Genomic DNA, 27,399 nt, shown 5'->3' on the forward strand with positions numbered 1-27,399 from the left:
AAAGGGAGGACAACTGGCGGTCTCCCGCGGCAGCACTCGAGAGAGGGACTTGGCAGCAATGGATTCCTTGGAATTCAGCGGCTTTTTATGATTTTGGTGCCTTTTTATCAGCACCAAAGAGGAACGAACCGCTCTGGTTAGAAGTTCCTTGATCCCTCAGACCTGGACTCTGGTGAGGGGACTCTGGATGCAGATTTCCTGCTTCTGTAGGGTTCTCTGGATGCCCACAAAGTTTTGGCTGTATTTGCGCTATGGAAAACAATGCACTCAGATGGTCGAGGTACCCCAGGTAGTGGGATTCTGCAGCCTTATAAGTTGCAGTAAGTCCGGGGTTGCGCCAAAATAGTGTTTTCAGGCTAGTTGGTCCCACCAGCCTAAGGGAGGAAGTAGTCCTGTACGGGTCTTCCCTGTCGATTCAAAAATGGGGTCAGCACAGCCGCAGGGCTTGACCCAGCACTTTGCGGTCCTGGAGGGTGCTGCTGGCGTCTTCGCTAGTCTTCTGCTTTGGATGATGTCCTCCAGTGGTTGACTCTGCTTCTAGTCCCAAAACCTCGCTTTTTATGCAAGTTCCCAGCCCTAGGCTTTCAATCACACAGCAGGGTGCTGTCCTCCAGGACAGCCAGACGTCCAATTGGAACTAGTTTCACTCAGTAACACCTAGAGACAAATGACAGGCAATTTTCAGGACCCTCCCTCACTGCCTGCATTTCCAGACACTGGAGCCTGGGCGTGCTTCCGGGCTGAAGCTCGCCAAAGGCAAAACACACAAAGGACTCTAACCTGATGCACACTGACTAAAAGCCCAGAAGATACTAACAAACGAGAAATGGTGAAAAAAAGAAGACTGAGGCACTTTTGTGAAAATGGTCACTCTTGGGTGCTGTACTGCAGCGGGGGTATCAGCCTGCAGATACATGTCACTAGGTAGTAAAAATAATCCACTGGCGCCAGCCATTCAAGTGAGTTATTGTAAACAAAGTGTTACATGAGGAATAGGTTAAATGAGTTACTATGTTACCCCCAACAAACCCCCCTGCCATCCCGCCATGTCCCGCCCCCCCTTCACCTCCATAACCCCCCCCCCACCCCCCAACAGAAATGAGAATTCAACACTTGTAGGCAAATTGTACTGGATCTCCATCCTGTTTTAAGTCTAGAAGATTTCAACTGGCTCTGTTGCTCAGTATTTCATATAGAAGTTTCTGATGCTTGGTAATCTGCTTAGAATCAGCAGTGGATGTCTTCAGCGTAAGGGTCCACGAAGTAGTCAAGGACTTGATGACCATCGGTCGTGGGACAACGAAGTAACTATTTTACAATAACTCTAGCGAGCTCTGCATAAAGTGACCAACTAGTCTGAGAGACCTCAACGCGCAAGGGATTTTGGGTACACTACACGTCACGTTTGGGATAGTGTTAGTCATGCCCATGTCGATGTCCCCCTTTCGATCCTCGAAAGAAAGATGCAATTCACCGCGATTACCACTAGATGTCGGACTAAATGCACAGCATGTGAATCTAAGCAGAGACAATCATCAGAAATGCTATTACGGTGAGTAATGTATGTTATTTCAGATGGCTTGAGAAACCATGCTCCTTCCAGGCACTGATTGAACTACTGGATGCTTCATTATTCTATGTTACGCAGAAACCTGTGCAGTTCCCTCTGGGACCACTGCAAAAGATTTAAGACTACAGGTGTTTGGCAGTAAACCCACTTGGTAGCAGTCCGTACCACACAGATTCACTTGGTAGCTGTGGCTGAGCAGTCAGACTTCCCTCAAGAAGAGTTAGGCAGTATACAGAGTATTCACAATATGTCAAAAGAACACAGTAGAAAAAGTAAACACTGACCAGAGCTTGGAGTAAAAGAGATATCATTATTTATTTAAAACCACATCTAGGAAAACACACAGGCACTAATATTAAGCAGTTCAAAAACGCGGTCACTAAAAGATCTACACTCCCTTAAAAGAATATTAGACCAGTCTAAAGAAAAAGCCCCACTTATTTTCAGACAGCGGTGAGCGCTTAACGCAGATGGCACTCTAATAATTCATTTTAAAAGGGAGAGAAAAGCAGAGTATAATTTGAAACAGATCCCAACACTTTCACAAGAACACAACAAGAGAGGAAGGCAAAGTAAAACCGTGAAGTTAGAGTTCAGAAGGCCGGATCCACTTTAAGAGGATCAGAACGAAATGTGTCCAAGGTCACACGGTTGAAGTGCACAAAAGTCCTGAAAAGGTTCAGAAAGAGTTGGGCCAAAGAAAGGGACCAGTTAATTGGTCAAGGCGGCCAGCCCAGTCCAGAAAGTTAAGGGATTATTATTACCTTGTAGCAATCTTTAGAAAGGGAGGCCTGGCGTAAACGGTACCTTAAAAGTGGTGAGAATACTCCAGTGGGGGCAGTTGTTCCTGGCAGCGGATGCAAGTCGGTGCTTTGTCCAGGGGAAGAGAGGATCTCGGCGGGGAGGAAGACAGGAGTCTGTTGCACTGCCAGGGAAGAAACCAACCGTGGAGTTCTCATGTAAAAGGAGCGGTCCTTTTATTCGCGGTCCAGTGGTAAGTGGCTATCCGGTTGCCGGGGGGCTTGGCACGGGCAATTCGACCACAAGACGTCCTGGGATGCGAGGAAAGGAAGGTAAACTGGTTGTGCCCACCAGTCAGGGGAAGAAGCCTCTCCAGCCAGGAGATCTTCTCTGTCGTCGGGAAGTGGTGAGTCGGTTCCGCAGGGCTCCACCAGTGGTGTCGTCGTAGGTCGGCTCAGCTTCTCCCTCGTCGGATTCTCAGGTCCTGTGGCGACTTCTGAAGTTCCAGTCCCCAAAGCCCTGCTTTTATGCAGCACTGCCCCATTCACTCAGCCTAGCTGTCAAACATGCTAAGTGGTGAGCTGGCCGGCTCACCACTTGGGCCAATCACACAAGAGTACGACTTGAGTTACCAAGGTAACTCAGTCCAGGGTGCCTAAACCCCCTCCCACACCCCCTGTGGTACCCAGACAGAGTGGCACCACTTTTGGAGGCTTCTGTGGAGAAGCCCGCCAAAAAGTGGAACAAAGGGCTCGACTTGGGTTGGAGTCACAGAAGAGAACACAAACGCCATTTTAGAATTGAGTCTTGGCAAAAAAAATAATAAATCAGCGGTATGTTCGAGGATATGAGAATTAAATAATTAAAGTTGGTAGCCTCGAACAATGGGAACATCCCATAGGGATATATTCGCGGTCGAATATAAAAAGTAGTATCCACTGCCACCAGCCAAAACTCGATCAGGGGGGATGGAGACGTGCCCCCTCGACTAACAGACCCCGGGGCAATCGAATTGCCCCGACCAGTACGTCCACAATATGATGGTTTGTACCGATTTCTGTTAATAATTTGGGACTAGTAAAGCCAATGGTGACTTTACATGCCCTGGGAGACAGTAGTCAGTCCCAGGGTATGGAGTCTATGGTGGGGTGTCACTATGACACCCCTGTGTCACTGCACGGAGGGTGCTGTGTAACACACATAGTAAAAACACATGAGGCCCTATGGAGTAAAGGAGCCCATAGCCCATAAAACACAAACAGTCAAAGGAACACCATAAATCCGGTCCAAGAGTGGGAGAAAAAGAGTCTCACTCTAAGCAGGAGAAAAAAAACAAACTCCAGAAATCCAGCAAAGCTGCTGGGGGACTCACTAGGTTAGAAAATTCAGCCTAAAGAGAGAATTCTCCCTAACATTCTAATCACCTTCTGTATCCAGAGAGCCTGTCGAGACTTTCTGCTTTAGAGTAGGCCGTGCAGATCAAGCCTTCCACTGTTTTAAGATGCTTGGACAGAATCTTCTGCTGCAAAGAGATGCAAGAACTATCCAACTTGATGCTGTTGTGTCTTCAGAGACTAAGGTAGTGAGTTTTTGGACTAGGTGCTCCAATATTAGCAATGCCGCACTTAGAGTTGTGAACATTAGCCTGCGCCAGACCCAAACAGGATTGTGAATGTTAAGCTGTCCATCTTTTAGAGAGAGGATTGTGTTTGTTAGCAATGCCACACTTAACATGAATTGTGAAAATTAGCCTGCGCCAGACCCAGCCTGGATTGTGAATGTTAAGCTGTCCATCATTTATAGAGAAATGTGAACATTAGCCTGCCCAAACCCATACTAGATTGTGAATGATAGCAATACCGCACTTAGAATTGCGAACATTAACCTGTGCTGGACCCGGACAAGATTATAAATATTGGCAATGCCTCACTCAGTTAGAATTCGAAACATTAGCCTGCACCAGACCGTGACAGGATTGTGAAGGTTAGCCTGAGTCGCATCTAGATAGAAATGCAAGTGTTGGCATGTCCCACACTTGAGTGGAGCTGTGAACATTAGCCTGATTCACAGCCGAATAGAAAAGCGAATGTAAAAACATGCCCCACATGTGTATCACTGTGTACCCTGCTTTTCTGTTCCCATGCTGTTGCTATATATCTATAATTCCCCCCCCCCACCTCCTGTCGCTGTAAGCCCAGCCCCCTGTCTGTGTCGCTCTGTTCCCTGCCATCCTGTTCACGTGCCTGATTTCAGGCACTTTAAAGATAACCATCATATCACATCACTATGCTTACTCTCTACAATACACCATCATTCAACTAGAACACGGCTATACCCCTGATTAATTTGGCCTAGCTGTTCACATACGAATACGACCCCATGAATACCTCACCACCTTAATAGAACGCAGCTAGCCGAGCACATTCCAGCCTAGTTGCTCACATATGCGTCCCTTCAGACCTAACACAGCCAGAGCCCAGTCTGGGTGTCCACCCACCAGACTGCACGCATCCAACTGATATCTTCAGCACCACACCTAACGCTAGGATGCAACTACCATCCAGCAATTACATCAGCTGCACACATCTGGTGCACCCATGCACCCTACAACACTATCTCTCTACTGACCAGAACTACGGTTCCCGAGGGCGTTCCACCTACCAGCGCTTTGAGGTCATACCAATGATATATAGAGTGCTATATAAATGCCAAGTAACATAACATTCTAGGCATTCCTACGGAACCATGATTTAACCTTTGGCCCTCTTGACTGGTTATGGCCCCTTTTCGTTTACCTGAAGACATTCTACAGCATTTTAAAGTTTTTACTTTTGTTTTTTCTTTCATCCTTCATTGATTTGCCTCTTTTTGATATCCCTTCTGCAGTGTAGTTCCCAATTATCCGGTCTGCCTACAGTATTTCTTCATATACAAACAAAAAGGTCACTGTCCAGTGGCAATGGTCTGCCCCTTAGGAGGTGCAACAGTCTGGGGCAAAAATACCTGGTATCAAAGCATAAAAAGGGTACTGATGCGTCGTGGATTGGCCCTGTTAGGTTTAAATTATTTAAATGCAATTACCTGGTCCAATCCTGTTTAACCACATGGGTTATTCTTACTACATTCAATCATACGGAACAAAGGACACCTTGTCAGCCCAAGTCTTTAAAGAATCAAAGTGATATTATTGAACATACAATCATATCAAAAACAGAAGAATAAATAAATACGGTTTTACATGTTATAATTGCAAAAAGAATAGAAAAAATATATACAGTGAGGCCCAGCATAAAGGGGGCACATTAAAGTAACATTGGCATCAACAAATACATATTCTTGAACATAAACATATAAAGTACATGAAATCAGAAAAAAGAAAAAACGGACAGAAAAGGAGACCTATGTCAATTTCACGCTCAGTTTCTCTGTTTAATCAGAAACAAGGCTTATTATTGAAAACCAAGTTACTATTCCTGACTGTTACCACCTCAAAAAAGGGGGGGAGGGGGGGACATTTTGTTTGAGATATGAGCGGAAAATAAATCCTCATTTCAAGTTCACAACGGAGAACTCAGAATTGGGATTGTTCTAATCTGGGGTTGGGTCTGCCACCGCAGAAAGGGGGAACTTAAAAGGAACCTCAAGAGATGTCCCTTCAAAGGGTGGACTTTCAGCGGTCCGAGGTCCAAACTGGATGATGTAGTCTCTGAAGGACCTTCATTCCGCTCTTATAGCAGTGCGTTTCGGCGGTTATAGACAGATGGTGTCTTTTTTTTTTTCTTTCAAAAAAGAAAGTGTTCCGCCTTCATCGGGGCAGTGGGTAGCAGGACCCTGTGATTCAAGACAAGGAAGAAAAAGTGAATGGAGAGATGCTAAAAGAGAGACAGCAGGATGGAAAGGGGATAGTATTTACCAAGGTGTCGGGTTCAATATATATGGAATGTAGAGTAACATAATTAAATAGTTATAACCCAGTTAGCATGATCATGCTTTCAAAGAAACTCCATGTATTAAGTCCCAATTGCGGGGGTAATCTAACTATATACAGATAAAATCCCCGGGGGAAATGAAATCATGGTTCACAGGCCCTTCTAAAAGCCAACATGGATCCCAAATCTAAACGACCAAGATCAAAAACCCCACGTGGAGATAACACGAAGAAAGGCTGAGTGAGAGGTGGGGATCCTAATTCGGGACTGGGTGAGATCCACCATTAGGGATAAACAACTCACCTATAACAGTGGAAAGCCGCGTGCAAACATAGAGTTCCTGATAAACGTGTTGTTTTCAATGCTCCCGCACGTGAGAGAAGTCACAGTAGTCTGACATCTAAAAATGGAACATCAGGTGTGGTACACCTGAAAGAAATGTGCAGACAAATACATTGCAATAATTTAATCATATCTATGAAGTAAGGATAATAAAGATATGGGTGTGTTGCCCCATCCTATATGCATATCAACACACAGCGGTGGTTTGCGCATGTCATGACCACCAGTAGGCATATTTGAGAAAGAGGATGAAAAAGGATACCTGTGTTACGTCAGCTGTGTGCTGTCTGGTATACTATGCAGTCTAGACACCAGCTTGTATCCTATTTGACCCTCCGTCTGTCTTCCTTTTTTCCAATTTAGACACACCACGCTGCAATTTACAAGCACAAGGTAGATGCTGGCTTGGAGGACGATTTAACAGGTCGGACACCGCCCTCATTCGCCTGATACATGTTGTAGGATACAAGCTGGTGCCAATGTTACTTTAATGCGCCCCCTTTATGCTGGGCCTCACTGTATATATTGTTTCTATTCTTTTTGCAATTATAACATGTAAAACGGTATTTATTTATTTATACTTCTGTTTTTGATATGATTGTATGTTCAATAATATCACTTTGATTCTTTAAACACTTGGGGCTGACAAGGTGTCCTTTGTTCCGTATGATTGAATGTAGTAACAATAACCCGTGTGGTTAAACAGGATTGGACCAGGTAATTGCATTTAAATAATTTAAACCTAACAGGGCCAATCCACGGCGCATCAGTACTCTTTTTTGCTTTGATACAGTATTTCTTCAGCCTGCATTTGCTTTCACTCGAAGGAGGGGGCGATTAATGTGTTTAGGGAGTTTGTTTTTAATAAAGACTTATTTAATAAAAACGTACTTGTACATTCCTTTATTTTGGTATTTGCTGCATTATTTAGAGGCTCTGCTGCTTATCCACATATTCTTTTATATTAGTTTAAAGTGCCCTAGCTCGAGGGCAGCAGAGTGCTGTACAGCCAGCATTTGGGCTAGCCTATTTTAACAGTAGCCAAGTACTGAGCATTGTGGTCTGTGCATCCATTGGGATTAGTCCTTGGTCAGGTGTTGTTGAAAAAATGTTTTGAGATTTGCCATACTGGGCCATTGTGGGGGCATTCCGAGCCGATTACATAATCGAGGGAGTGTGTGTGTTGCCTGCCCTCTATGCATTCTACCAATAAAGAGGCAAAAGAGGTTTACTATCCGCTTTATACCCATTTAATCTTTGAGTGAATCTCAAGTTGTGGTTAAAGTTAATCCCGGAAGACTTTGTGCTCCCTTGTCTTCTAGTTATTGTTGTATTTTGTCACCTTACCATTAATTGAGAACTAGGATTACAAGTAACCTTTCATTATTAAAACTTGAAAATGTTCTATTTAGAGGAAAAAAAAAAGATTGTATTAAAATTAAATCAGAGCAAAGAGTATGCCAGTAGAATAGTATTTGCTCCATTAGTTGATATTTAGGATTGTGCACCATGAACCACTTTCCATCCTTCAGTTGGAAAATTAAATCTTACAAGTCATATTTGTTTCACTTTTTTCTGCAGGTCTAAAAAGGTCTGGTATGTTTGCCTAATGTTGAAATTGTTAAGGTACTCCTATCCAGTTGCTCTTCTGGGTACTAGAATCTTCCCCAAACAGGCATACTTTAACATTCCAGAGTGTTATCAAGTGCTGTAAATGGTTGTGTGGTTCAAGGATCAAAAGTCTGCAATGTATTCTTGCCTCTTGTATAGGAAGTTTTGGTGAGGTGAAGATGGACAGATGTGTGTTTGTAAGTCATCAGAACCCTTTAACCTTCTGCATCGCCCACAACGTAGCCTTGGGTTTAATAGTTCTTCTAACGTTGAAACCTAAAGCCACTACTCTGAAAACTATGCAATTGCATAACTATCCTTTCTCCCTGTTAATAAACCTTTATCTCCTTTTTATTGACTCCAGGGTTTTGGAAGTGCTAGAACGTAGTGGGTGTGGCAGGACATCATAGTCCAGTTTTGCTAGTGAATGGAAAAGCTGTTTACAATATATACAAATGTGAATGATGGGAACATGCCATCAGGAACCTTTAGACTTGAGCTATTAACCAATAAAAACATTCTGATCCACCTTTTTCCCTTTTCAGACGTTCGACAAACAGGGTTTTCATGCTGGCACCCCACCTCCTTTCAGCCTTCCCTCAGCTCTTGGATCAGCTGGTCCTTTGAATCCCGGTGCTGCTGCGGGCTATGCTCCTGCTCCTTTCCTTCATATTCTGCCTCATCAGCAGGCTCACTCTCAGATGATGCATCACCACATGCAGCAAGATGGACAGGTGAGAAATATTTGATCTATGTTTGCATGTAATCTCATCAGACTATTCGAGTTAGCCAAAATCTTTCCTCTATTGATCCGATTCAAACGTGTACTGTAGGCATGGTATCAAACAGTGAAGACGGACACAAGTGATCACAGTTCAAGAGTGTTTATTGAACTTCAAATGGGTTGCTTGAATGCCTATCTAAACCTAAATCTAAGGATGGGTGCAAGCTACGACCATCAAATAATAACAGTCTGTCAAAATAAAAGGGCCTATAATAAGAAACCTTTGCCAATCATTACTTCTAAATGCAAAATGGTGTGGGTCAATAGTGTATGCAGAACGACAAGTGTTCAAGAAATATGTCCGGACTGTTGAGCAATTGTCTCCCCTTCCCCCACGTTTTCAGCGCAGGGCAAGGCGACATGTTCGATCTTCGCACACACTCTGGCTTCTCTGCCACAAGGATATAGTTCAAAGCACTGCCATCAGGGCCTTCTGCCAAAGCCACATTTCCAATAACATTCTTACTGCAGTGTGAATGTCCTTACAAAGTCTCAAAGTTCCATTCCCATTAGGAGTTTTACATGCACAAGTTCTCGCTTTCAATGTTCATCATGGGTCTGCCGAGACCCCCTTTTATCACAATATTACACTTGGTCTCCCTCATTCGGGCACGGACCATGGATCTCCCTCTATGGGGCCCGTATCCTTTCTACCAAAATCCAAGACTTTCGAATGTGCAATGGGTTTTGCTTAAACCGTTGCAGGACCACTTCGATTCACTTCACCCAATTGTTTTCCTCAATCTTCTACTTCAATTTCTCTTGGTGGGATACCTTAGAGACCTTCGATTGAGCACATTCACGCTGCCGGCCGACTCTGGCAAAAGTATAATATCTTGCCTTTTCAAGTTCAAGCATTCATCAGCAGTTTAGCTTTACTTGCGTCTTTCATCACATGCGTTTTACAATGTTAGTTCCAGTGCTCTTTATACAATGTTGATGCTTGCATCCTTGACTTCAACACAGAGCGATCTTGCATCAGTCTCTCCAACTCAATGGCTCTGTTGATCTCTCTTATGCTTCTTTGTTATTTGAGCCAAGGACGATACCACGGCGGCCGCTGCTCGTCCCCCGCCTTGGTCAGGTACGTGCGAGGGCTCTCTGTATCTTCGACACAATGCTGGATTCCTTAGGCTGGTTTCCTGGCCTAACGCTTTCTGCCTTGAAGGTTTCTTGCTAAAATGGTCAAGAATATTTCCCTTCTTACAAGCCCTTCTGGGTTTGCCGTCTCTCCTCTCTTTCAGCTGCCGACTCAAAACTGCTGTTCCTTCTTGTGCTTTGCTCAAAGTGTTCTCTTGTGCGCCGCCTTTTATCCGTGTGGAGAAGTGTAATGGAAGTCACGTGTGAATAATTGCCAAAAATTATTTGACCTCGTCTGACCATTGTAGTGGGATATGTCAGGTATACTGCTTGGGTGTTAGTCTGTTTTCTCCCAGAGCATGCTGTCGCTGTGAAAGTGTTTGTGTAGGAAAGGGGGAGGGGGATAGAGTACCCACATATCCTACCTGGTAGGATGGGGTAAAGATATTGCAAGGGGTGGAATACCGCATCTTGCCATCTGGTGTTCCACTCCCCAAAAGACCCCTCACCCAGGTGATCCTCCCACACTGGCCCACCCCCAGGGTCTGGCTCCAAAGGTAATAGCCGTGACCTTGCCACCTGAGAGGGAGTTACGCGGGGGCCAACGGGTGAGACACCTTCTGGTTTCTCACGGTAAGTGATTAAAACCAGAAAGGGCTACAAAATGCAATGGCTTGTTCTAGAAGTAATAAATTGTTTGACTGTCCCCTATATCTAGCTTTGAGTGCCCGGTCTAAGGCTTTTATTTATTACTTCTCCAGCATGCGGTCTGGCATGGATTCACATGCTCATGAATATTCCCCGTCGTCAGACCGGGAATCCTTTGTAAAAGAAACAGTTTTACTTTCACGCATAAACTTTCTCCTCTCAACCAATCACTGAGCTCTGGGGTCATACTGCCCCAGCCAATGACTACCCTCCCTCTAAGCCCCTCCTCTGGCAGCCATCTTCAGATTTTTACTGCACGTTCATGTGTTGGGAGTCCTCGTGTTTGCTCCGAGAGCTTTTCTACGTTTTCACGCTTTTTCATTGTAGTTCCAGAAGGCCATCGGGCCTACACCGGACCATGTCGGAGGAGAAGGACTGAGGTTATCACTTCAAGCTCTGCCCCAGCTGCAGATTGAGGAAAGTGTTTGTGGAGGACAAACACTCCCAGTGCCTCTACTGTCTCCATCCGGGATTCACCAAACACACCAACAAGGATCGGCACAGTAGATTGGTGGCGTTGCTCAATGCCAAGGCCTCTACCCCCTGTGGTAAACGGGGGCATTCCTCACTTGGGACCAGCCGGGCTGAGGAGCAGGCTTCTAAGTCCTTTGAGGGCGCTCCATCCGTGGGGGCTCAAGACGAGGCCAAGCACCGCAAGTCTGTTTCTGTCGGAGATGCCGTGCAAGCAGGACCTGCAACGAGCAGTGCACGCTCTTCGTCACTGTCTGCCTCCATCTCAAGCCATTGCTCCAGCTCCTCAAAGAGAAAATCTGCTAACCCCGGGGAGCTGTGGGAGAAGCCGGAGTAGGCCAAGGCGCAGGCTAAGTTCTCCAGCATGGGGTCTGGCATAGATTCACATGCTCATGAATATTCCCCGTCAGGCTGGGAATCCTCGGTAAAGAAAAAACCAGTATCAGTTTCGTTTCTGATCTGTCTTTCGTAGTAATAACCAATCACTGGTCTCTGCGTCATACTGACCACAGCCAATGACTGCCCTCTACCTAAGCACCGCCTCTGGCAGCCATCTTCAGATTTTTACCGCACGTTTATGTGTTGGGATCCTCGTGCTATTGCTCTCGAGCGTTAGTGCTATTTTTTCACGTTTTTTCTCCAAAACTTCGTTTTTTCGGTCAAAAGAGCCTCAAGCCCCACCGACTCTCCATCCGATCAACGGGGACCCGTGTCGGATTCGTCTGCGCCCCTCAAGGGTGAAGATTTCGTCGAGCTACGCTTTTGGAGGACTCCAGAAGTTTCTCAGGGCCGGACATGGCCCAGGAGAAGGGAAGCTCGACGCCCGGAAAGCTGTTCAGGATCTGCCCTGGATGCCAGCTCCAGAACGTCTTTAAGGAGGACGAACACTCCTTTTGTCTCTACTGCTTACATGAGGACAAGACGCACATGGAGAAGGACTGTGCGTTTTGCGGCAACATGTCGGAGCGGACCATGAAGGACCGCCATCAACGTCTCGCCAACTGGCTGGAAGGGAAGAGCCCGTCCTGCGAGAAGAAGAGGAAGAAATCCGAGCGGTCTTCTAAGACCTTTGAGGACGCCCCGGCGACGGGGGTCCAACATAAGGCCAAGCACCGCGAGTCCGCTGGCACCGGGAGCGCCGAACGGTCGGGCTCTACGGGCGCCAGGCTGGGCGCACCCTCCCCGGCACCATCAACCACGAGCCAACGCTCTGGGTCGGGTAAGCGGAAGGCCGAGCACCCGGCGAGGCTCCTGGAAAGGCCCCGGTCGAGCTCGAAGGCGGAGGGGGAGCGAGGCAGTGTCCCCCCCCCTCAAGGATAAGGCGGTGAGCGCACCCAAGGTGGTGAAGGCCTTAATCCATCCGGCCAAGCCCTCTATCGAACCTGTCGCGGCGGCCCTGGCTCAGCCTGTGGAGGCTACACCAGTGGTGGCGACCTCAGGACTCAGTCTCCCTGCCACCTCGGAGGGAGTCCTCTTTTGTGCTCATCGATAGGACTCCCGTGAAATCCCCCGTGGGGAAGAGAAAGGGGGGGCAGGGCGTCGTCGTAGATTCGGCCTCAACCTCGGAGGAGGAGCTGGTCGAGGTCTTAAGCCACGGCCTCGGCGTGGAAGAAGACCGGCCCGTCGGGATGGATCCCGACGCAGGTGACGACATCGTCGAGGGTACCGACGGGGCCCCTGATCGCCCGTCGGATTCCCCTCTGCCAGCGCCGCGAGATAGCTCGGCGGCCATTTTATTGGCTATACAGTCCTTATGCTCGGAACCTCTCCCGTCGGGGGACCCAGAACCGGGACCTTCTGGGGTTCCCCCTACCAAGAAAAGAAGGATCCACCCTCCTCCTCCTTTTCAGCCGTCGCGCCCCTTCCAGCCCTCCTCCCCGTCCACCCGAGGGGATGATACGGGGACTGACACGGCAGCGACGGGTACGGACGACGAGGTATACGACGAGGATGTACCGTCGTCGCCTCCCACCAGGGCTTCTCCGCCCGACGAGATTGGATCGTTCCACTCCATGATCGCCAGGGCATCCGAGCTTTTCCAACTCTGCCCTGAGGAGAAGAAGGAAGGTTTCCTTTATCAGCGGCGCGAGGCCAAGAGGAAGACGGTCCTCGCAGTGCCTCTATTGGACGAAATTTGGGATGAGGGCCTCACCCTCCTCAAGAACCCTTCCACGACGCCAGCTAGAAGAGACCGGTACGAGAAAAGGTACCGGGTCCCGGACACGGCCCCCCTGTGCCTCCGGGCGCAGCCTACCCCGGACTCCGTCGTCTCCGCGGCGGCCAGGAAGAAAGCGGGGGGGGGTGCGGCCTCCACATCGACTTCCCCACCGGACGGCGAGGGAAAGAAATTGGACGCTATGGGACGCAGGGTCATCTCGTCTGCAGCAACGACGATTAAAGCTGCCAACGCCTTGGCTATCGTGGCCCGATACGACAGGGAGCTCTGGTACAAACTGGCTCCCCTGCTGGACTTCTTGCCGGACGACAAGAGGGCAGAGGCCCTGGAGATCCTGCAGGAAGGTGAGGTGGCTTCGGACAACGCCATTACCGTTGCGACGGACATCGCCGACACTGGATTCCGCCAGTTGGGCAACGGCGTTTGCCTTAGGCGGCGTGGATGGCTCAAGGCTACGGACTTCCGTCAAGACGTTCAGACCAGAGTCCTGGACATGCCCTTCGATGGGAACAACCTGTTTGGGAAAACAGTGGACGATTCCCTTCAGGCCATTAAAGCGGACACCGAAACGGCCCGGGCCCTTGGAGTTCTGCAACAACTTTCGGAGCAGCGGAGGCAAGGGCGCCTCCAAAGGTTCCGGCGGCGGTTTCTCCTCCTACCGTCAAGCGGCACGCTCGTCTCAGGAGGCCTACAGAGGACGAGGCAAGTCTGGCGGACCCTGCCGTCGTCGCCAAGGACAAGGCGGCAAAGCCTCGTCAAAGCAGGATTGAACCGGCCGTGGGGTCGGGCCCCCACCGAAGCACCCCGGTGGGAGGCCGGCTGGCGAGCTTCGTCAGCGTGTGGGAGTCCATCTCCACCGACCGTTGGGTGCTGGACGCCTTGGCCCGGGGCCACGCGCTCGAGTTTCAAAGAAAGTGTTCGCGCGTCCCCCCCGTGGCCAGGAAAGAACTTCACGTCCCTCAACTTCTCCTGGAGGTAAAGGAGATGCTCAGGAAGGGCGCCATCGAACTCGTCCCAAAGAGGCTTCGGGGGCTCCGGAGTTTACTCGAGATACTTCCTCGTGAAGAAGAAGACGGGGGGGATGGCGCCCCATCCTGGACCTGCGACGTCTGAACAAGTTCATCAAGGCGCAAAAGCTCCGGATGGTCACCCTCCAGCACGTCCTGGGTCAGCTGGAGGAAGGAGACTTCCTGTCGTCGTTGGATTTGGAGGATGCCTACTTCCATATTCCCATCCTGAAGGGGCACCGAAAATTCCTCAGGTTTGGGGTCCAAGGGCGTCATTACCAGTTCAAAGCCCTCCCCTTCGGACTACGGTCGGCACCCAGGGTGTTCACCAAGTGCCTCGCACTGGTGGCGGCGCAGCTGCGCCGCGAAGGGATCCACGTCTACCCCTACCTGGACGACTGGCTCATCCGAGCCAAGACAAGGGAGCTCGCCGTGGTTCACACGGCAAGGACCATCCAACTTCTCACGGACCTGGGATTCTCCGTGAACTACGCCAAATCCCACCTGGTACCCGCGCAAGACGCTCTGTTTCTGGGAGCGAGGCTCAACACAGTGTCCCTTCTGGCCTCCCCGTCGGAGGAGAGGACCAGGACCATCCTGGGCAAGGTGCAGCGGATGTTGGTGGCCGACGCGGCCAAGGTGAGGTCCATCAAGTCCCTCCTTGGAATGATATCTTCCTGCATCTACCTCATTCCCATGTGCAGGCTCCGGATGCGCCCGTTGCAGGAGTTCCTGGACGTGCGCTGGATCCAAACGACAGGCAGCTTCGAGGAAAGAATCACACTCGACGAGAGTTTCCGACGAGCGATCCGGTGCTGGGGCACCCGCGCGCATCTGACGGTGGGCATGGACTTCCAGACCCCTGCCCACCAGGAGACAGTGACCACGGATGCCTCCCTGGAAGGGTGGGGAGCGCACACCGAAAATCTGCACGCAAGAGGCCTTTGGCTCCCGACAGAGAAATCCTTACATATCAACGTCCTGGAGCTCCGTGCAGATTTTTGGGCCCTCAGGTCCTTCCTTCCGTCCCTCAAGGGCAAGGTGGTGAGGATCTTCACCGACAACACCACCACCATGTTTTACATCAGGAAACAGGGCGGAACCAGGTCCCCAGCACTGTCCAAGGAGGCGCAGGACCTGTGGCATTGGGCAGTCGCCCAAGGGATGTTTCTGGTGCCGTTTCATCTGGCAGGGATAAAAAACGCCATCGCCGACTCACTCAGCAGGGAGCTGCGCTCGTGCCATGAGTGGGAACTACGGCAGGATCTAGTGGATCGCCTCTTCCGACGGTGGGGCACACCCCAGATCGACCTGTTCGCAACGGCGACGAACTCCAAGTGCCGGAGGTTCGCCAGCAGGTTTCCCCAGGCGAGGAGCATGGGCGATGCTTTCTCGTTCCCCTGGGAGGGCCTGTTCCTCTACGCGTTCCCTCCTTTGCCACTGCTAATCCGGCTCGTCAACCAGCTCAAGAGGTCACGGTGCAGGATGATCCTCGTCGCACCTACGTGGCCGAGGCAGATATGGTTCCCGGACCTTCTGGACTTGTCAGCGTCCACGCCAATCAAGCTGCCGGTGGACGCGGATCTGCTCTCCAGGGAAGGTCGCGCCATCCTCCACCACGACCCGAAATGGCTGAACTTGCAGGCCTGGCTCCTGCAGCGCTAGAGTTTGGAGGATACGATATACCGGCCGACTGCAGAGAGGTTCTTGCAAAGGCCAGGGCGTCCTCGACTCTTAAATGCTACGGACACAAATGGAAGAGGTTCTCTGTCTGGTGCCACGCACAGAAGATTAACCCTCTACGGATTACGGCTCCCCAAGTACTGCCGTACCTGCTGACGCTGGCCAAAGCTGGACTGGCACACGCGTCCATCAAGATTCATCTTGCTGCGATCTCCCGATACACCAGAACCACGGGGCGGACGTCCTTGTGGTCTCATCGTCTGGTGAAAGAGTTCATGAAGGGACTGTTCAGATCGTTCCCGCCGGTGAAGGCTCCGGCCCCGGCGTGGGAGCTCAACGTGGTGCTGACCAAGCTCATGGGACCTCCGTTCGAGCCATTGCACTCGGCCCCGTTGAAGTTTCTGTCGTGGAAAACAGCGTTTCTTGTGGCCATCACCTCCGCACGACGGGTGGGAGAGATCTAGGCCCTTTCCTGCAAGGCCCCGTACTTGACTTTTCACGGCACCAGGGTAGTGCTCGGGACGCACCCCTCCTTCATGCCCAAGGTACCGTCGGACTTCCACCTCAACGAACCCTTGGTGTTGCCTGTATTCTTCCCGTCGCCTTCGTCGCCGGCTGAGAGAACTTTACACTCGCTGGATGTGGCTAGAGCGCTGAAGTTCTACGTGGACCGCACGAAGTGTTTTCGGAAGACGTCACAACTCTTTGTGAACTTTGGACCTGTCAATCGGGGGAAGGCTCTCTCAAAGGCTTCCATTTCCAGATGGCTCTCCGGCTGTATCATGTACTGTCATCGGTTGGCAAACCGACCGCTGCCTGGCCGTCCGAGAGCCCATTCCACCAGAGCGATCGCAGCTACCACGGCGTTCCTTTCTGGTGTGCCCCTGCTGGACATATGAGGTCGAAGCACACCTTCACGAAGTTCTACTGCGTCGATCGGGAGTCCAGGGTCGGCCAAGCAGTGCTGCGCAACCTGTTCGCCTGAGGTGAGCCTGGTGGGGAGGTAAGATGCTTAATGTTGAGCCTTTGCCACCTCCCGTGGTTGTGCATGTGTGTACTGCTATGTATTCTTTATTCATGAGCATGTGAATCCGTGCCAGACCCCATGCTGGAGAAGGAACAAGTTACTTACCTGTAACTGTTGTTCTCCAGCATGGGTCTGGCATGGATTCACATGCAAACCCTCCCGCCTACCCCTCTGCGGCTCTTCACTTGGTCATACTGCCACTTCACGTGCTTCCAAATCTGAAGATGGCTGCCAGAGGCAGTGCTTAGGTAGTGGGCAGTCATTGGCTGTGGTCAGTATGACGCAGAGACCAGTGATTGGTTATTACTACGAAAGACAGATCAGAAACGAAACTGATACTGGTTTTTTCTTTACCGAGGATTCCCAGCCTGACGACGGGGAATATTCATGAGCATGTGAATCCATGCCAGACCCATGCTGGAGAACAACAGTTACAGGTAAGTAACTTGTTCCGTGTCTGGCCTACCCGTGAATGCCCAGGTGGTCCAGGAGTAGTCCTCGACAACCAAGCTGGTGGCAGCCTCCCTCTCAAAGGCAAAGGAGGCTGACCTGGTCCATGGGGCCCCTGCGATGCTCTCCCTCCCAGGTGGCAGCTTTCGGCCAAGCCGGTGGAGACCTCTACCATGCTCCAGTGCACAGATATTCCTTCCTCGGACGAAGAGGACATGGTGTCTGATCACACGGTCCTGGGGAACAATGACTGTGGAATCGTTGAGGGGGACAGCGGAGACTACGTAGATACTGGGCCCAACAAGCCTACTTCCCCTCCACCTCCCAGCGACGTGTCGCTGGACATTCTGTCAACTCTCCACACGCTGGTGTCAGATCAAGAGGATGCCAACGGCACCCACGGCCCTGATGGTACAGGCCCCCCCTCCCCCCCCCGCCTGCGAAGAAGAGGAAACTGTATCCCACGCCTCCTCATCAACCGCCTCACCCTCCCACCCTAGGGATACAGGGACGGACACAGCAACGACGGCAGCGTCTCCCCGCCGCCAAGAGTTTCTCCATCGGACGAAGTGGGATCGTTCCACGTCATGGTCGTCCGCGCATCTGAGCTCTTACAGCTTGCGCCAGAAGAGACCAAGAAGGAGGGTTTTCTTTACCAGCGCCGAGAGGCGAAGAGGAAGACCGTTCTGGCAGTTCCTCTCCTGGACGACGTCTGCGATGATGATCTGGCGCTGATGAGGAATCCCGCATCAGCGAAAAGACGGGCTGGAAAAGAAATACCGGGTGCCAGAGTCTGCACCCAACTGCCTGCGGTCGCAGCCCTCCCCGGACTCGGTGGTCTCGGCAGCGACGAGGAAGAAGTCCTCAAATCCATCATCTTCGCCCTCTGTTGCCCTGGACAGCGAGGGGGAAGAAGCTGGACGCCACGGGTAGAAAGGTGATCTACTCAGTGGCGATGACTGTCAAGGCAGCGAATGCTCTCGCAATCCTGGCCAGGTACGACAGGAAGCTGTGGTGTAAGATGGCCACACTGCAGGAATTTCTCCCAGACGACAAACTGGTCGAAGTGCTGGACATTCTCCACGAGGGTGAGGTGGCATCGGACCATGCCATCACTGTGGCCCTGGACATCCTAGAACCCCAGATGGGCAACAGTGTCTGCCTCCATCGTCGTGGCTGGTTGAAGGCCCCCAATTTTCAGCAGGAAGTTCAGACGAGGGTCCTGGACATGCCTTTCGACTGAGACCATCTCTTTGGGAAGGCTGTCAACGAGTCGTTGCAGGCTATCAAGACCGACACGGAGATGGCCCAGGCCCTAGGCACGCTTCAGCAGCACCGGCCTTCCTTTTGTGCCTTAGGAGGCGAATGCGGAAGATCGTAGAAGGGTTTAATGGGGGATCCTCCTCGTACCGCCAACCCTCCCGTACCATGAACCAGGAGGCCTTCCGGTTCGTTCCAAGGCGTTTTGAGGTGGCCGCCGTCTTTGTCGCTCCCAAGGCAGTATGCATGACCCGAAGCAGGATTAAACCGGCCAGGATGTCGGGCCCCCACTCGTGCACACCGGTGGGAGGCCGGCTGGTGGCCTTTGTCAGCGAGTGGGAAAAGATCTCTACTGACTGATGGGTGCTGGATGCTCTCGCTCACGGACACACTAGTGTCGCAGCAGAGGTGTCCGCGGATACCACCGGTGGCCCGGCAGGAGCAGCACTTCCCTCAACTCCTGTAGGAAGTATGTGCCATGCAAAGAAAGTGGGCGATAGAGCTGGTTCCAAAGCGACTCCGGGGCTCCAGGGTCGGTCTACTCGAGATACTACTTAGTAAACAAGAAGACCCGGGGCTGGAGGCCCATTCTTGACCTGTGGCCTCTAAACAAGTTCCTCATGTCCCAAAAATTCTGGATGTGGTCGTGTTGCAACACGATCTGGGCCAACTGGAGGAAGGGGACTTCCTGACGTTGCTGGATCCATAGGACGCTTACTTCCACGTCCCCATTCACAAGAAGCATTGGAAGTTCCTGTGCTTCGTTGTGCAAGGCAAGCGCTACCAATTCAAAGCCCTCCCCTATGGACTGAAGTCGGCGGCCAGAGTGTTTACTAAGTGCCTGGCACCAGTGGGGGCCTATTTTTGCCTGCAAGGTATACATGTGTAGCCGTACCTTGACGAATGGCTCATCCGGTCCAAGTCAAGGGAGATCGCTGTTGAACACACAGACAGGACAGTCCATCTGCTGACGGATCTGGGATTCTCAGTGAACTATCTAAAGTCCTGCGTGATTCCATCGCATAACACGCTGTTCCTGGGGTCCAGCCTCAACACGGTCTCCTGTCTGGCGGCCCCCTCGACAGACAGGATAGCAACCATCTTGGGCAAGGTGTAAGGGCTGTTGGCACTGAAGATAGCCACGGTACGGATCATCAAGTCTGTGCTCAGCATGATGTTGTCGTATATCTACCTGATCAAGCTCTGCAGGTTGCGGATGCGGCCCTTCAGGAATTCCTGGACGCTTGGTGGGTTGAGGTGTCTGGAAGCTTCGCAGACAGGATTGTGCTCAATGAGGAGTTCCGTCAAGCAGGTTAGGTGGTGGGGCGTGTGCTCCAACTTCGCTGGGGCTACATATTACCAGAGACCCCCAACACCAAGAGACGGTCACTACAGACGCTTCCCTGGAGGGCTGGGAAGTCCACACCGGACGTCTCCACAGCAGAGGCCTGGGGCTACAAGAGGAGAGTGATCTCCACATCCATGATCTGGAGCTGCAAGTAGTGTTCTGGCCCCTCAAGTAATTCCTTCCGTTCCTCACGGGCAAGGTGGTGAGGGTCTTCCCAGGCAATACCACCACAATGTTCTACATCAGGAAGCAATGGGGCACCAGATCCCCAACACTCCAGAGTGGTGCAGGACTTGTGGCACTGGGCCGTCGCCCAGGGGATGTTTCTCATTCCTTTTCACCTGGCGGGGGTCTTAAGAACACCATCGCCGACTCCCTCAGCAGGGAGCTGTGCTCTTGCCAGGAGTGGGAGCTTCGGCAGGATCAGTCTGACAGCTGCTTCCTCAGGTGGGGTCAGACCCCCAGATCGATGTGTTTGCGACGGCGACAAACTCCAAATACCTGAGATTCGCCAGCAGGTTCCACCATCCCGGGGAGCATGGGGGCGGGGGGGGGGGATCGTTCTCCTTCCCATGAGAAGGCCTGTTCCTGTATGCGTTCCTGCCATTGCCTCTCCTGCTGCCAGTCATTAATCAACTCAAACGGTGGTGATGCAGGATGAGCCTCGTCGCCCCGGCGTAGCCGAGGCAGATTTGGTACCCGGACTTTCTCAGCCTGTCGACGGCGCCTCCGATAAGGCTGCCTGTGGTCGCGGATCTGCTCGCCAGAGAAGGAGGCGAAATCCTCCACTACGGCCCCGGATCGCTGAACCTGAAGGCCTGGCTCCTGCAGCCTTCAAGTTTGGTGGGTACGAACTACCGGTAGAATGCAGGGAGGTCCTTGCCAGGGCCAGACCGTCGACTTTTAAGTGCTATAGGCACAAGTGAAAGCATTTTGCAACTTGGTGCCGGATGCAGAAGATCAACCCTCTGAGGGTCACGGCCCCTCGGGTCCTTCTGTACCTATTGGCTTTGGCCAAGGTGGGGATGACACACTCCTCCATCATAGTGCATCTGGCGGCTATCTCCCGCCACACCAGGTCTCCGTGACGGTCTGCTCTTTAATGTCACCGTCTAGTCAAGGAGTTCTTCAAAGTGCTGTATCGCTCGTTCCCGCCGGTGAAGGCGCCTGCCCATGCATGGGATCTCAACGTGGTACTGACAAGGATTATTGGGGGGGGACCTTTGAGCCTATTCATCAAGCTCCTCTCATGTTCCAGGGGAACACAACGGCCTAGCAGACATACTAAGCCGAAACACAGACCTTCCCTCAGAGCATGAGTGGAAATTACATACAGACCTTGTGAACAGCATTTTTGGAAAATGGGGTCAACCAAACCTAGATCGGTTTGCCACACAAAGTGCAAAATGCCACGCCTGCGTCTCCAGTTTACCCTGAAGGGTTCCAAGGGGAATGCACTGTGGATCAGTTGGTCTGGGATAGTTGCATAGGCTTTTCCCCCGACCCCACTTCTCAATAGTGATTCATCAGGAAAACTTACCAATGATCCTAGTTGCTCCAATATGGGCATGAGAAAAATGGTTCTCACCTCATCAATGTCAATTTGCTCACCAATGAAACTATCCAGCCCTTAAAACATGTCAGAGCATCAAGGCACAACCCTCCATCCACACCCTCATACAACCACACGCAGATTCTTCTTCTTTGTCTTTTTTGTCTTTTTGTCATTCAGGTACTCGGTCCTCGGGCGTCGCACTCCTCCCCGGCGCATGTCGACTTCTACCGGGTTCAGCAGGTGTCCAGCCTGCAACAGACTCTGCCCAACCTCAGACCCCCACGCCCTCTGCCTACGTTGCCTTGGCCCAGACCACGGTTGGCAAGCTTGTTTAGCGTGTGGCTCGCTGTCCTCGAAAGCACTGAAGAACAAACTAGCCAGGTTGAGGGAGCTAAGTCGCCTCCAGAGGACCTCAAGAACTTTGTGAAACATCGAACCAAGCCCAAGGTAGGGGCGATATTCTCCATCGCACCCCGCAAGGGAGACTCCTTCCCAGCGACTCTCCCGCACAGGAGGGACCGGTCTGGTCCTTCTACCAGCATGTGCACCTAGGCTGCTGCAGCTACCGGCCTCCAGGCTGAGGGATACTCGGATCTTCTCGGTGACAGTGTTGAGGGACCGGAAGGTTTTTCACCGGGTCTTCACCCATGGGGCTCCGCCCTTGTACCGGTACCATGGCCGAGGGGCTACGCCCTAATACCGGCAATACGTCCAAGGGGGTGCCTAAACGCATCTCTACCGACCCCTGGGTCGAGAGTGCCACACCTAGCTGGCCTAGGCCCGAGGAGCAGGGTGGGCCTAGTGATCCACACGCAAGAGTCTTGGACGAGGCCGGGCCCACCAGGCTGAGGAACACGTGGCAGGCAGCTCGACAAAATGGCCGCTGCGCCAGACGGAGACCCCCGTCCGACGCCATTCCAGGTATTCGGCGAAGAACGAGTATAAAGGTGGTACTGGCCTCAACCAGGTACGTGGCCTACAGCCACCCGTCTTTTGCAAAGGGCAGCTTTCCTTGCGGCTCCAGCAGCTCCCTACTACCACATCAGCACCCCCGGCCACCTCCTCGGTCAGGGAAGAGGTCTTCTTCGAGAGGTTCCTTGGCCTCATGAAGTCCCCTCGGATGGGGGTTATCCTCAGACGCCATCAGTGAAGCCCTTCCAGCAATGCTAGCGGCACCACAGATGCCTCTGTGCGCGCTCCAGCGCAGCCGCCTCCTCAGCCTCCGGCCGCGGTCCCTGTACCACAGCCTCTGGCGCCAACTACTCCTGCTCCTCCACAGGATCCCCCAGATCCACAGGATATGGATGAGGAGGAGGATCCGGACGCGCCATCCTCAGCCAGGGCCTTCCACAAACGTCTTGCTGGGCTGGCTGAGTATCTGGGCCTACCCCAACCTGAGGTCGAACAGCCAGCAGAGGGGGTTCTGGCGGAAGTCCTCACACAACGCCCCTCTGCCAAATCGGGGATTCCTCTGCAGACCGATGTAGTCTCCCTGCCAAGAAGGGTTGGTCAAACCCCACTCAGCCCAGCCGGTCAATCGACGCCTGGACGTCAGGGACAGGCAGATGGATGGGGATACACTCTTGCTCTCGGGCCATCCTCAGCCACACTCCACGGTGATCGCTGCAGCATCACTATACTCCTAGCCTCAGTTGTCCTCCTCTGTGGCGCTGCTAGGCAAGGAGATTATCTTGGAGGCGTACGGCAAGAATTTCTCTTCCAACGCGTCCTTAAATCGTCAGGCCAACACAGATGCCATGGTGGCTGCCACCAACCAAAGATTGTGGTGGGAAATTGCAGACTTCCTTCCGGAAGCCCCCACCCAGAGCCAATCACGCTTTAAGGTGGGGCTTACCGAGGCCAGGCTTGTGGCGCATGATATCATGGAATCCACTGTGGGCCCATATTAACACCTCTGGGCGTGCCATCTGTACTGCTACGGACATGAGAAGGACAGCCTGGATCCAGGCAACCAAGTTCAACCTGGTTCTCCAGCATGGGGTCTGGCATGGACTCACATGCTCATGAATATTCCCCGTCGTCAGGCTGGGAATCCTCGGTAAAGAAAAAACCAGTATCAGTTTCGTTTCTGATCTGTCTTTCGTAGTAATAACCAATCACTGGTCTCTGCGTCATACTGACCACAGCCAATGACTGCCCTCTACCTAAGCACCGCCTCTGGCAGCCATCTTCAGATTTTTACCGCACGTTCATGTGTTGGGATCCTCGTGCTATTGCTCTCGAGCGTTAGTGCTATTTTTTCGCGCTTTTCACAAAAAAACTTCGATTCTTTCGGTCAAAAGAGCCTCAAGCTCCACCGATCCTACATCCGATCAACGGGGACCCGTGTCGGATTCATCTGTGCCCCTCAAGGGTGAAGATTTCGTCGAGCTACACTTCGGAGGACTCCAGAAGCTTCTCAGGCCCGGTCTCGGAGATGGCCCAGGAGAAGGGAAGCTCGACGCCCGGAAAGCTGTTCAGGGTCTGCCCTGGATGCCAGCTGCAGAACGTCTTTAAGGAGGACGAACACTCTTTCTGCCTTTACTGCCTTCATGAGGACAAGACGCACGTGGAGAAGGACTGTGCGTTTTGCGGCAACATGTCGGAACGGACCATGAAGGACCGCCATCAACGTCTCGCCAACTGGCTGGAGGGTAAGAGCCCGTCTGGCGAGAAGAAGAAGAAATCCGAGCGGTCTTCTAAGACCTTTGAGGGCGCCCCGGCGACGGGGGCCCAACATAAGGCCAAGCACCGCGAGTCCGCTGGCACCGGGAGCGCCGAACGGTCGGGCTCTACGGGCGCCAGGCAGGGCGCACCCTCCCCGGCACCATCAACCACGAGCCAACGCTCTGGGTCGGGTAAGAGGAAGGCCGAGCACCCGGCGAAGCTCCTGGAGAGGCCCCGGTCGAGCTCTAAGGCAGAGGAGGAGCGTGGCAGTGCCCCCTCCCTCAAGGATAAGGCTGTGAGCGCACCTAAGGTGGTGAAGGCCTTGATCCATCCGACCAAGCCCTCTATCGAAACGGTCGCGGCGGCCCTGGCTCAGCCTGTGGTGGCTGCACCAGTGGTGGCGACCTCAGGGCCCAGAATCTCCCTGCCTCCTCGGAGGGAGGCTTCCTTTGTGCCCATCGATAGGACCCCCGTGAAACCCTCCGTGGGGAAGAAGAAGGGGGGGCAGGGCGTCGTCGTAGAGTCGGCCTCAACCTCAGAAGAGGAGCTGATCGAGGTCTTAAGCCACGGCCTAGGCGTGGAAGAAGGCCAGCCCGTCGGAATGGACCCCGACGCAGGTGACGACGACATCGTCGAGGATACCGACGGGGCCCCTGCTCGCCCGTCGGATTCCCCTCTGCCAGCGCCGCAAGACAACTCGGCGGCCATTTTGTTGGCCATACAGTCCTTATGCTCCGAGATAAGGGACGAGGCTACCGTTACCGACGGAGGAACCTCTCCCGTCGGGGGATCCAGAACCGGGACCTTCTGGTGTTCCCCCTACCAAGAAAAGAAGGATCCATCCACCACCTCCTTTTCAACCGTCGCGCCCCTTCCAGCCCTCCTCCCCGTCCACCCGAGGGGATGATACGGGGACTGACACGGCAGCGACGGGTACGGACGACGAGGCATACGACGAGGATTTTCCGTCGTTGCCTCCCACCAGGGCCTCTCCGCCCGATGAGATCGGATCTTTCCACTCCATGATCTCCAGGGCTTCCGAGCTTTTCCAACTCTGCCCTGAGGAGAAGAAAAAGGAAGGCTTCCTTTATCAGCGGCGCGAGGCCAAGAGGAAGACGGTCCTCGCAGTGCCTCTGTTGGACGACATTTGGGATGAGGGCCTTTCCCTCCTCAAGAACCCTTCCACGACGCCAGCTAGAAGAGACCGGTACGAGAAAAAGTACCGGGTCCCGGACACGGCCCCCCTATGCCTCCGGGCGCAGCCTACCCCGGACTCCGTCGTCTCCGCGGCAGCCAGGAAGAAAGCGGGGGGGGATGCGGCCTCCACATCGACTTCCCCGCCGGACGGCGAGGGAAGGAAATTGGATACTATGGGACGTAGAGTCATCTCGTCGGCAGCGATGACGATTAAAGCGGCCAACGCCTTGGCTATCGTGGCCCGCTACGACAGGGAGCTCTGGTACAAGATAGCTCCCCTGCTGGATTTTCTGCCGGACGACAAGAGGGCGAAGGCCCTTGAGATCCTGCAGGAAGGTGAGGTGGCCTCGGACCACGCCATCACCGTGGCGACGGACATCGCCGACACTGGGTTCCGCCAGCTGGGCAACGGCGTTTGCCTTCGACGTCGTGGATGGCTCAAAGCTACGGACTTCCGGCAGGACGTCCAGACCAGAGTCCTGGACATGCCCTTCGACGGGAACAACCTGTTTGGGAAGACAGTGGACGATTCCCTTCAGGCCATCAAGGCGGATACTGAGACGGCCCGGGCCCTTGGAGTCCTGCAACGACGGACGCCCTTTCGGAGCGGCGGAGGCAAGGGCGCCTCCAAAGGTTCCGGCGGCGGTTTCGCTTCCTACCGTCAAGCGGCCCGCTCGTCGTCGCAAGAGGCCTACAGAGGACGAGGCAAGTCTAGCGGACCCCGCCGTCGTCGCCAAGGAGGTCAAGGCGGCAAGGCCGCGTCCAAGCAGGATTCAACCGGCCGTGGGGTCGGGCCCCCACCGAAGCACCCCGGTGGGAGGCCGGCTGGCGGGCTTCGTCAGCGTGTGGGAGTCCATCTCCACCGACCGTTGGGTGCTGGACGCCCTGGCCCGGGGCCACGCGCTCGAGTTTCAAAGAAGGTGCCCGCGCGTCCCCCCCCCCGTGGCCAGGAAAGAACTTCACGTCCCTCAACTTCTCCTGGAGGTAAAGGCGATGCTCAGAAAGGGCGCCATCGAACTCGTCCCAAAGAGGCTTCGGGGCTCCGGAGTCTACTCGAGATACTTCCTCGTGAAGAAGAAGACGGGAGGATGGCGCCCCATCCTAGACCTGCGACGTCTGAACAAGTTCAGTTCAAAGCCCTTCCCTTCGGACTACGGTCGGCACCCAGGGTATTCACCAAGTGCCTCGCACCGGTGGCGGCGCAGCTGCGCCGCGAGGGGATTCACGTCTACCCCTACCTGGACGACTGGCTCATCCGCGCCAAGACGAGGGAGCTCGCCGTGGTCCACACGGCAAGGACCGTCCAACTCCTCACGGACCTGGGATTCTCCGTGAACTACGCCAAATCCCACCTGGTGCCCGCGCAAGTCGCACTGTTTCTGGGGGCGAGGCTCGACACAGTGTCCCTTCTGGCCTCCCCGTCGGAGGAGAGGACCAGGACCATCTTGGGCAAGGTGCAACGGATGTTGGTGGCCGACGCGGCCAAAGTGAGGTCCATCAAGTCCCTCCTCAGGATGATGTCTTCCTGCATCTACCTCATTCCCATGTGCAGGCTCCGGATGCGCCCGTTGCAAGAATTCCTGGATGCGCGCTGGATCCAGACGACGGGCAGCTTCGAGGAAAGGATCAAGCTCGACGAGAGTTTCCGACGAGCGATACGGTGGTGGGGCACCCGCGCGCATCTGACGGCGGGCATGGACTTCCAGACCCCAGCCCACCAGGAGACTGTGACCACGGATGCCTCCCTGGAAGGGTGGGGAGCGCACACCGAAAATCTGCACGCAAGGGGACTC

At 53.1% G+C, this 27,399-nt stretch overlaps 1 protein-coding gene across 11 annotated transcripts in view; it reads left to right on the forward strand.

The window, feature by feature from the left end:
* UBAP2 (ubiquitin associated protein 2) overlaps positions 1 to 27,399 on the forward strand; it is a 1,758,279-nt gene that overhangs the window by 1,634,849 nt on the left and 96,031 nt on the right. For all 11 annotated transcript variants that reach the window (XM_069626852.1, XM_069626853.1, XM_069626850.1 and 8 more), the window contains one exon: positions 8,739 to 8,927. In XM_069626852.1, the coding sequence (XP_069482953.1) occupies positions 8,739 to 8,927 (189 nt within the window). The remainder of the gene's footprint in view (positions 1 to 8,738; positions 8,928 to 27,399) is intronic.

This window comes from Ambystoma mexicanum, chromosome 6p (genome assembly GCF_040938575.1).
Source record: "Ambystoma mexicanum isolate Mex_15411 chromosome 6p, UKY_AmexF1_1, whole genome shotgun sequence".
NCBI lineage: Eukaryota > Metazoa > Chordata > Amphibia > Caudata > Ambystomatidae > Ambystoma > Ambystoma mexicanum.